The sequence below is a fragment of the Pelophylax lessonae genome, assembly GCF_965119305.1.
Source record: "Pelophylax lessonae genome assembly, chromosome: 2".
Lineage (NCBI taxonomy): Eukaryota > Metazoa > Chordata > Amphibia > Anura > Ranidae > Pelophylax > Pelophylax lessonae.
This window is the reverse complement of record NC_138769.1, coordinates 256,163,897-256,176,271: the sequence shown is the minus strand read 5'-3', so window position 1 is coordinate 256,176,271 and position 12,375 is coordinate 256,163,897. Positions and strand designations below refer to the sequence as shown.

General features: G+C 38.4%; 1 protein-coding gene across 1 annotated transcript in view; it reads right to left on the bottom strand.

The window, feature by feature from the left end:
- The window catches only part of PLXNA2 (plexin A2), a 539,737-nt gene that overhangs the window by 83,128 nt on the left and 444,234 nt on the right, over positions 1-12,375 (bottom strand). Inside the window, exon 21 of the mRNA XM_082245705.1 lies at positions 4,488-4,630. Coding sequence (XP_082101831.1) covers positions 4,488-4,630 — 143 coding nt within the window. The remainder of the gene's footprint in view (positions 1-4,487; positions 4,631-12,375) is intronic.

Below are 12,375 nucleotides of genomic sequence, written 5' to 3'. Positions count from 1 at the left end.
CACCCTTTCATATGTATAAAAATGTTGTAGATACAGAAGTAGCAGTCTCAGATGGAAGTAGTCAGCAAAAATCACCAAAATCCCTAACAGGATCTGCTTCAATGGATGCCATTAGGTTTGCTAAAGCACTTTGTTTCATAGACTGACTTTTTTTTACAAAATACTCTTTTTACCTTTTTTAAATCATGTTTGCATCTCAGTGATGTGCTGCTGATCTCCTGACACTTCATAGCCACTTTATGTCTACATGCACATTCTCAAGTGTTGACTGCACATCATTGCTTTGCACTGGCGTTTTGACAACAGTGAAACATGTCTGCACAATGTGTGTCAGCAGAGGTACTTATAGACTCAAACAGGGGCTCATGTAAAAAGTTGACAACAAAAGAAGGTAACTGGAAGACAGTTATCCCATAACATAGAAAGCATGCACAAAGATATTCATGAGAGAAACACCAAGTATACTTTTAATGAATGTCACATATTTAAAGAGACTGAAAACACATTTTTAGAGTACAAAAACATAGTAAAGCATGTATGAGATTTTAGTGATTGAGTTTAAATCTACTCAGGATTCAGAACTCTCTGGACTCTGAAACTAGTTTTGTTTCAGATTTTGTATAAAGGAAAAACATCAATAAGTAAAACTGCTAGCTGCAAATACTGACTAAAGCAGCTATTCACTGACTTGCACACTATATCCTAGGCAGTAACGGAGTTTTGTTGAACCAGGACTACCCAGAGACACAAAAGTAATGGAATTGCTGCTTCCATTAGGTGTTTTGCTGTCTTGACAGAGTGCCTTGAAATGAGTATTGTAAGGTTGATATTATAAAAGTGGGGTGCAGCAATCTTAATATGTGTGTAGTAAGAGCCAACAGCAACCCCCACTTGGTTCCATGTAAATGCAATAGTGTATTTTAGAGTCTGTACAAACCAAATCTGAATACATGTCCTCAAAACTGAACCCAAAAAAGCTGAGCAAAGAAACATTCTTTACTACCCAAATGGCCCTCCGAACAATAAGTTGCCAGAATGATAAAATCAATTGTTTGCTACAATATTGAAAGAGCACATTGCCATCCTTCATGTTTGGCAGATTATGTATATCAAAGGATATGCCAAAAAACATTTATGTTGTAGAAGGATAGGTTGTTTCCAAAAAAATAATAATCCAGAAGATTAATGTTATAGTCAAATAAAGAATGTGCTGCTTCCATAGCGCAGTGCACCTTTGTAAATGAAGTTACTTCTATCTATGTATGCCTTTAGTATACCCATAACATATTTCTTGTAGTTACAAAATATATAGTTGCTGCATAACCAAATCAATATGATTTTTGTCTATGGCTTCCACATAGTTTACAAAAGTTGTATCTGCTCCAGAATTCTTGGCAATCTCCTCCTTTTGGCCTTGTGAGCGACTAGCAAGCGCGTATCTTTAAGCAAACTTCAAATGTCTTGACTTATCATACATGCAAATGGTAGACCTTTCGACTTTAAATTCAAATGTAATTGTTGAATAGGAAGGACCAGTTGCAAGACACCTGTGAAGCAAACAAAAATCATAAATCTTTTTTGTTATCTTTACCACAGCAAGCATCCAAACAATGGCATATAGTACAACGAAAGTAAAAGGTTCCCACCATCACAAGTACACCATGAGCAGAGCAGAAACAATATCACATTAGGCATACTGTCATTTATTTGCATTGAGTCCTTTACCAGAAATAAAGGAGGTTTATTTTGTTCACTACAATGAGGTTGATTGACTTAGGCAAATCGGCTGCTCACTTTGCAAGGTAATTTGCATATTGCAAAGGAATTTCAACTCAGCCTAGTGATAGTGCTGAAAATAAATTTTACGAAGTATACCCAAGAAAAGAACTGTTTAGACAGAGACAAACTGCTACACCATTCATAAAATAGGCCTAAACCAGTCAGATGTCCCAACTTAATACAACAATATGCCTATTTATCATCATAATGCAGCTTCACCATCTGCGCCTGGTTCTCATGCAACAGTGTACCCATGTCTCAGGGTTCTGGGGGCATTTTCAATTAATCTGCCCACAGCAACAAGCAGTATATGAAAACTGACCTCCCCCTGCAACTATCAGGGAGCTATAAAAAAACAATGAAAACATCTATTTAAATTGCTTGTGCTTGGTTTATGGTTTATACTGAAACATCACATTAAAAATCAAAGCCAGAAGATCAGACAGGGTTTGTATTCCTTGTCCACCACTTGTAATCAATATTAATAAAAGATATAAGCAAAATATATAAAATGTCAGACACGTCCTTCCTTTTACAAACATGACTGGTATGGGTAATAGATACACAAAATAAATGCCCTTATCCTATTGTAACTTTAATGCACTAACCATCGCTATTAACATTTAATTGAAAAACTATTTACCAGGACCAGGACACCAATGCAGTTTAACAGAACAAGGGTTATGATGAAAACTGCACTTCATTAGGAGTGTTTTGAAGGATGATATATAGCAAATGTTGACACCTTATTTATATAAAATGTGTGCAACTGCAAATCAAACGATTGTCAAAAACACTGGGTAAAAGGACATTTAATTATAGCCTAAATAAGGCTGACACACATATTATAGAACATGGTGCTTCAGTTATTTGGTGCAAAGTAACATTGAAAGTTTAATAGGCAACAAAAAGGAATAACTTTTCATTTAGGTATACATTTATCAAAAATTCTCAAAAAGTAATTGCAGGCAAAGATCAAATTTATCATGTCTAAAAATTTAACACATTAGCTAAAGTTTCTCATTCACAAAAAAATGATGTACATTTTTTTTTTTCAAACATTTTTAAAAACAAAACACTTACCACTGGGCATATCATAGGACAACTCCAACTCCAATTCTGGCAACACTTAATGCAGAACTCCAAAAGCATAATGCAGTTCTTTTTAGAAGCTAGAAAAAAAAAATATGTTTGTATAAGAAAATGGAAAAATTAAAGCATAAATGAAAAATATATTTATTGTGCCAATAGCTGTTAACAAAATAAAAACTTACATGTCTTCCAGAATATTTCTGAAACTTGTCAGGATTCGGACAAAGGATTTCTCGCATCGAACAGAATTAGACAGGTAGAGTAGGTACTTCTTCTTTGTCTTTTGAGAACATCTTTTAAAAGCGGTTACCACCGGGGTAGTAATCGAAAAGGCTAAGCAATGACATGTTTGATGCTTGACAGCTAAGAAAACTACTGCTGATTTCAGATCAAACAAATTGGTAGGAAATGTCACAGCTCGACTTTTAGTATCATTGAAAACACATTTAAAAAATGCATAATATGTGCACATGCTGTAACTGCATAAAAAAAAAAAAAACATAACATTACATATGTAAAAACCAATAACAATGTTGGTGCATTAATAGAGGCGCATTAAAAATAATTTGTGCCAGTGAACAATTGTCTGTTTTTTTTAAATGAATGTAGTATTCTCTGTAGAGAGCAATAGTGCTGATAAAGCTAGCTAGTAGAGATTTAATGAAGAATGGATATAGTATCCTCTTAAATAATACATTTTCAGGAAAAAATATTATGTAATAAATTGCATGTAATAACTCAGAGTTAACGATATGAGAAAACAGGGGGGTAAATTGATCAATACTGCTCCCCTTTTAAGGATTCTGGAATAAGAAAATACTAATCAATGTATTTAGCAATTCAAAGCCATCAAGAAGTGGAATAGCCATATTGATCCCTAACCTCAGATTGTATGCAGCTACGCTTATAACATTTTAGACAGCAGCAACATTCTGTAGAATTGTCATTTGGTTCTTTTGCTGCTTGTTAATTTTCCTCATGCATAAGCCAAGCCACCTCTATGCAGCCACCTCACCGCCTCTCCCATGTGAATTTCTGGCCCCCTCTAATCTCTACCTCCTTTGAGACAGATTTAATATGAGGCCATTACCTTCCCTGGAATTCATTACCAGCATATTTGCACTGAATCCTAGCTCGACTGCAGTCCATTGCCGTGGGTCAATGACCCATAACTGTACGAAGACAGAGAGTTAACAGAAAACAGCCTGCACCATTAGCCTGAGAAATTATGGTTGAAATTCCCTAATGCCTTTGCTGCCAGACACAAAAGCAGAGATGTGCAATAGTTTATATATATATATATATATATATATATATATATATATATATATATATATATATATATATACACACACACACTCACACTCCTATAAGCAAAAAGAAAATGCCCCTTAAAAGCAGGTGCAACCTGTTAATATGTACTATCAGGCTGGACTGAGCTGCACTACATACTAATTTTTACCAAATGTAATCATGAGCACTTCTGTGCTATATACGCACATATGGCTTTATTAATCTTGCATGGTCCCACAAATATAAAACATACAGAAAATACAGCAATAATACAAGACCAGTACTTCACATGAAGACAGAAAGAAAAACTGTTTATTACTGACCTCTAGTTCCCGAAGTACAGGGTGATCTTCAATGCCAGGGAACAGCACTCGCATTGCATAGGTACGATAATCCAGGTAAGGGATTCCTGAGCGATCCAAGTCACTGGTTAATTCATTGATGTCAGTCTGCAGCTCTGCAAAAGCTGAAATCCGTAGCAAAAGAAACAATTAATTTAGCATAGCATGCATGGATAAAGGAGTACTTTCCTTGAGTTGCAGACAAATCAATTACAACTACAAGTAAAAGTGATTTTGACTGGCATGTACTGCGGTAGCTTGCCATTGAAGAAGTGTTTATAAAAAAAAAAAAGTGGTGGTGGAGAAAAGGTAAAAATACAGTAATGACAAAGAATGATCATTGAATCTTGTCTATTTTATGAGTGTTATCTGACAAGAACACATCTCAAGAGAGCAGGAATTCCGTGATAAACGACTGCTGTAATATTTGGAGCTACCAACTAAACCTAATTTTAAAACATACTGCAATTGTGTCTGTACATAAATAAAATAGGATTGGGTTTGTTTCTTCAGCTTTATTGGCATTTACCCTATGAGAAAAAAATATGTATATTTGCTTCAGTATCATAAGTAATGACATAAAAATTGAGAAATAATAGGCAGATAGCAAAAATGTAAATCTGAAAAATCATTTTCATCGTCAGCTGAAGCTTCCCACTGGTTTTCATACAAGCAGTCCCCTTAAAATACTACGAGTTTCGCAACTTTACAGTAGTGACAGACCTCTGAATCATTTTGCTCATATTCCAATCGCACACATTCCTGGATGAAGGTACATTTATAGCGGGTGCTGCAGTGATCACCAGCTGGACACTGGATAAATCACAGGTTAATATACATGTTAGCCAGCACACCATGGATCTTGCAAAGCAGTCCAAAACTTTTTATTGCGAAAAGGATCAAATCACAACAGGGTAAGTTGTGATGCCTGACGAAGGGGTCCTGCGTGGCTCCAAAACTGTTGTGATGTGACCTTTCTCAATAAAAAGTTTTGGACTGCTATGCAAGATCCATGGTGTGCTGGCTAACATGTATATTTAGTCCTCTGAATCGCTCTTAGGCGGCCTTGCTTTTTTCTCCTTACTTTACCTAAACTCACCACCAGAGATTCACTAGAAAGTCCTATCACTCTAAGTGCTTGCAGTCAACAAATCATCTAAACCTAAAAAACACACCAGCCCAGATGGCTTGTTGGTAGCTCACTATAAAACATTTAATGGCCTCCAGACCCCAATGCTCACAAATCTGTAACACTTCAGTTTGGAAACCTTGACTGCCATTATCACCATGATACCCAAGCCGAAATCTGGCACCATGTCATAGTCAAATTGTAGGCCCATGTCCCTTCTCAATTTCAGAGTCATCACAGCTCATCTCCTATCATCAGTTCTATGTTTCATGAAGACCAGGTGGGATTTATCCCAGTATGTCACGGCAGTGACAATATTTGCAGAGCCTCTTCAATAAGCCACGTGACATGCACCTGTCGCATTCCCACCTGCCTTCTTTCCCTCGATATTAGAAAGGCATTTGACTCAGTGTCCTGATTGCCTGATCGTATCTTCATTACGTAGTACACCTGTTGGGTTTTGGACCCTGTTTTCTATGATGTGTAGCCTCCTTATATCATGAGCGGAAAGCCTATATAAAATATTCCAGGCATAGGTGAGACCTGTTCCCCATCTGTGGAGGAACTAGGCAGGGCTGCCCCTTATCCCCATTTTTGCCACTGAGCCCTTAACACAGCTGATCCTTTCAGACCCCCAACATCCAGGGTGTGGAACTGGGAGGACAGCACCATAAACTCTGTTTATTCACAGATGATGTACTGCTCTTCATAACCTCATCCCTCACTTCCATGCCCAACCTTCACACTCTGTGGAGATTTGCTTGTATCTCGGGTCTTTTGGCCAATCCCTTATATCCCTTTATCTCCCCTCCACCAGTTCACAATTACACACAACATCCCCATTCCCTTGGGAACCCAACCACCTTCTCTATCTAGGAATAAAGTCAAACAAAGTGAAGGACCTATTTAAAACCAACTACCATTACATTTTGTCCCATCTCTCCTCCCTCCTCTCTCGCTGGGCATCACTGTTAATCTCCTGGCTAGGGGGAATAACCACAGTCATAATGTCAAAACCCTGTGTCTTTTTCAGGTACTACCTACTGCTGTCCTGGCACATTACCTTTGTATCCTTCAACGCACTTTCTTTACATGGGGAACTTATAGACCTTGACTTGCTCTGTTTGCTGGAACTCCCAAACTTCGCTAACTACTATTATGCAGCACAATCAGTCCAACTTACAAAATATCACTCAGTTTAGGAAACCTCGTTCTGGGTACACAATGAGGCGGTTTGATGCAAACCATTTTCAGTAGCAAATTTTCTGTGCCTTAACTGTATGGATTACCAACATATTATACATCCGAAAACATTCTTTTACCCTCTGGGACAAACTCACCCCTAATGGCCTCTTATATCCATACCTACCTATGTTATCATATCTAAAAAATCCAGCCCTTGCGGCCCTGTCTGCCTTCCAGCCTTGGGTAGCAGCACAGCTGATCAGATTATATTATTTTACCACTTCCATGGCATTTTACAGCTCTACGGGATGCCCACAGCCTAACAAATTCTGGAATTTTCCATTACCTGCAACGTAAGCATTTTCATGCCGCACTGTGCCAAACATGCCAGACCCTTGGGACCCCTGCAACAATGACCTAATTTGAACGCTTTTGCAATCGAGTCCCTCATGCCCTTGGGCTAATCTCTAAATTTTACTATTACTTGATAAATCTGGTTGCATCCACCCAAACTATACTAGCAAATGGGAAACAGACCTTGGAGACGCTTTAACTCCTGACGACTGGAACACAATAAGGACGAACACTAAATCTTTGATGCAAAATGTTACCGCCCTGGGTGGAAACTTTAAGGTCAAGACTTAGTGGCACCTGTTTCTGGCCAGAGTGACAAAATATGGCCCCTCCTACTCAGCACTCTGCTTTCATGGCTGGGGGGACCCAGGCACCCATTTCTATGTGTGGTTGTTCAGCCCCAAGCTGCACTCCTGGATAAATATTTATCAGATTCTCTCCACCCTGTTCTTGAAAACGATCACTCCCAACTCACTCATAGCACTTTTGAACCACCAACCAGATAATATTTTAAAGACCTAGATTAAACTATTACTACAAATAACCACAGCTGTCAAACAAACCATAGCAAAAGCAAAGAAATCTTCTTCACTCCACTTGATTGAAACACAAAATAGGGTGATGTAAGCAATGATCCACACTAAAATTGAAGCTGAACTGCAAGATATATAAAAAATCAATAAATATATATATATATATCTCTGATTAGCAGCCGCTGTAAATAAACAGTACTATAAATAAAGTGCAGTTATTAACGTGTCAATACACAAAATCAATCACACTGAGCAGCGCTATACCCAAAGTCATCTGCTCTGAGTATAAAAACGTCAAATATAAAACAAAATGCACAGGACCATCATATGAATGTAAGTACATAGAGCAGTCTCTATAACTCCCCAGTGAGGTTCTCTGTTGAAGTCGTTTTACGACGAAACGCGTCAGAACGCCAGCACGCCGCTATCGTGGAGACACCAGGAGTCGGATGTCCTTGCCGAGAAGCCGTGGCTTCCATAGCAGAGGTGGGAGATCTGCGGGGAGCTGACTGATCGGCCGGATTGGGCTACATACTGGCGGTATTCCATTAACTTATATGTTGAATATCCTACACTTGAATGTAAGCATGTTTAACGGGGGGGGGGGCGGATTGATTGTGTTTTTAGCAATAAATAGTTGAAAACGTTGCCACACTATCCGAGCCCTACTCTTGTCTTTTTCCATTGGTCAAATTGTGTCACATGGTACTGGAGAGTCTGAGCACAGGAAACAGGAAGCTATAGCGTGCAGTGATCTGTATCTATTAACCAGAGATTTGGAGAGACAACTGAAAGGCAATAACATAGAGGCTTCTGATCTCTGTTGGTCTGGTGAGTGTTTAATCTAGAGGGGAGCACTGGAGGTGTGGTGGTGGACCCATTTCACTTTATCCGGATTGAAGTACCACTATTCATTCGATCTGGGATTATGAACTCCATGTCACTCTGACAGTAGAAGACCTCACTGGGGAGTTATAGAGACTGCTCTATGTATTGGACACTTACATTCATATGATGGTCCTGTGCATTTTGTGTTATATTTGACGTTTTTATACTCAGAGCGGATGACTTTGGGTATAGCGCTGCTGAGTGTGATTGATTTTGTGTATTGACACGTTATAAACTGCACTTTATTTATAGTACTGTTTATTTACAGCGGCTGCTAATCAGATATATATATATATATATATATATATATATTTATTGATTTTTTTATATTTATTGTTGCACCAGTTCAGTGTTACATGCTAATACTTGGAGTTACATCAGTATTGTGTTGCATCTCAATACTTTGTGTCATCATCTAGTATTTCGTAGGGACTACTAGTGCTGGGCGTGTGTTTGATTGGTTTTTATCATCAACCACAATTTTCTACATTTTTGTGAACTGCAAGATAGAGTCACAAAATATTCTAAGAACTGGCAGCCATGGTTAGAATGCTACCTCCCTACAAAATGTGATGCTACATTACTGTTTCTGAGCTGATCTACTTTCACCAATATATTACTCCATGTGCCTCCATCTGGTAGACCCCCCCAGGACCCCTACCTTGTCCCTTTTACCTTTAGGCACCTCCCCCCCTTCCTGCCTCCCTCTCTGCAAAGCTGTAGGCAGTTTGGGTTACCCAGTTAGCTATTGTATACTCCTACCGTCATTAGGGTGGAACAATAGAAACCAGCCAACATTTGGCCAGTGTGTACAGCAGTCCATTCAGTTTCTGTCAAGCGGGCATGCTGGAAAATCAGCAGCTGCCCGGCATCCAATCAGCGCAATGGCTGCAAGCACTGACTGGTGTGTTCTGGTGGGGAAGGGGAGGGGGGATGGGGGGGGGGGGCAGTCCCCCTTGTTAGAACTCAACAGCTCAGTGGGGCGATCGCTTTACTAACATCGCACAGTTAGTGCAGTGAGCTCCTCAGTTTTTTTTTCATTAAGTCTGCTGGGTTGAATGAAAAAAAGCTGCCTGTGCGTACCGAGCTTTAGGCCTAGCCTGATAGCCTATCTATTCTTCCTGCTTTTGGCTACTCCTCTGTAAACTCTGGTCAGTCCCATATCCATATAAAGTTCAATTTATATTAGTACCAGTATTCAGACCACACCACTTTTACATAATCACCTTTCAATCTATTGTAACCTCATTTATTATGTTATACAATGTTAAACTTATCTATCAAGCCAAATTTTTGGTTGTTAAAATTGTAACCCTTGTGTCTTAGAATCGCTGTAAGCTATTAAAAAACAATAAAATACATTAAACAAGAAATGTTTTCTATGCAAATAAAACAGGAACTGGGAACCTAGTCTTAACCATTGATTATTTGCAGATAACATCAGGTGATTGGGTACAGGCTACAAAAAAAAACACTCTCACTCCCATCAAGCTATAGAACAGAGGGGAGGGACCTGTGTCCTGTTCTCTGCTAGTGCATCTAACACTCCCCTCCCCCTTGACTGACAATGCTGCTATCCAAAGGTGTCCCTGCACTCCTTCATGCAGAGTGGGGGCACTTTATTACAGGAGGAGTGTTACTGGCCAGATGACCAGGTGAAAACAGAGGGAAATTAGCCTAAAAAAAGAAAACAAATGCAGCCACCACATCTAATGATTGATAAGCTGCAATATATTACACTTTTGGTTTGTGATATAATACCCCTTTAACACACATGTGAATGGAAGACAGGGTGGCAGCACTGAACAATGGAAGAAAACAAATGCATGATGCTGAGAAGCCTCTGAACACCTGTTTCCCAGGTCTAGTAGAATAAACCTTAACAGGGCAGTGATAAACCCTATCCTTCAAACTTTAGGCTTGAATGAGGTTTTGTCTAATCCACCTAAGCAATGGTGGAGCGAGAAGCAATGAGCCCTCTGCAGGAACCCTCAGAAAGGACAAAGAGAAAATCCGATTGTCAAAAAGAGACTGTAGTCGAAAGGTAGAACTTTTAAGTGTGTCCTACGCCAAGACAGTAAAGAAAGACATTATATGTTTTGGAGCAGGAGGGAATAAGGAGGGAAAAACAATGCAGTGGCTGCGATGGAAAGAAGAATCCTTGTGTAACACTAGGAAAAGCTCTTTAGGAGTTAAGGCCGCCAACTCACTTAAGACAAACTTAAAAAAATATATATTTTAAAATAGATAAGAATCTCTCAGAAGACATCCATCACCTAACAACACTAGCAAAAAAAAAAAAAAAATAGGTTTCCTGGGAGTAGAAGGGGTATATATATATATAATGTCCCTGCAGCTTTTTTGCTAATGTCCAATCACCCATAGTCATGGTTACATAGTTAGACAGGTTGCAAAAAGACAAAAGTGCTTCTAGGTCAATATATATATAGATATAAATATATATATAGATATATCTATCTATCTATCTATAGATAGATATATCTATATATATATATACGTATATAAAACACACACATAAAAAAAAACTCCACAAGCCTACATTCACAGTTTATCCAGAGGTAAAAGTAAAAAAGAAAAATCCAATTTGCTCCAACCGGGAAAAAAATTGTTCCTTATCCCCAAGGGAGGCAATCTGATGCTCCATATTAACAATTCCTCGGGTTATTACCAATTAATGTTAATATCCAGTTATATTTTGTGCATTTTGGAATCACTGCATATAAACCATGGTTAAATCTCTGTGTCCTGTACAACATGATTAAGAAACTTTTTTTTCTTTTTTGAAAACCATAGGTCTATTTATAAATGGTTTACCCTAGGTTTACACAAATATTCCCTAGGATTAACACTATTTTCAGTTGAACCCAAATAGAAAAATGGGTGAATCTTGAGTGAAAGTTGTATGAGTCTTTTATGACAACATTTATAAAAAGACCTCCAGTATTACTGTAGATATAAAGTACAAAGTACAAATGGGATTAGACTGTTTTCTGACACAATAAATAAATTACCATGAATATAAAAGTTTTGGATTTAAAGCATTAGATAGTGCTGAGAGGAAACTGGAGTAAGTAGGACTGAGGGCAAAGTGTAAGTAAAAGGGAAGATTTCCACTTACTTCCTGTCCCAGTGACAACATATGTGTTGGGGTGTGAAATACACAGAAGATGATGGGAAATGCCCCTAACAAGGACATGCACTTGAACAAAAACTTAACAAAGTTTAGCCATTCTCCACCCTAGAGAACTGGGTGCGGAGATAAGTTTAATTTCTGCAAAAGACCCCACAGAATATTTTGATTTGGCCAGTAGGTTACATGGCAGCAGTGAATGCTTGCAATAGCTTCCTAGCACAGCTGTCAATATCAGAGAAAGTTGCCTCCCTTTTGCTAACAGCTTTCAGTCTTCCCCTGTCAGTCCTGTCTTCGCCCCTACAACAGCATTAGTATTCTTATTTCAACTGACAAATGTTATCACTGGAAGCTGGCAATCTTCTGGGATTTGTAGAGGACATTTATTTGCTGGTCAATAAAAACAACAAGAAGGAAAGCATTGTCAGGCTGCTGCACAGGCTTCAAAACAAATCTATGTTATCATAGTATTGACTGTGGAAACTCAAGGGTTTGTACTTGAGCCTCCAGCAGAGGAAGCCATTTGGGTATCCTTCTACATACAATTCAAAAGATCATTTAACAAACACAAGATCAGATAGCTATGTAAGGTCTATTTATAGCTTAAACAATATAATGAGATATTAATGC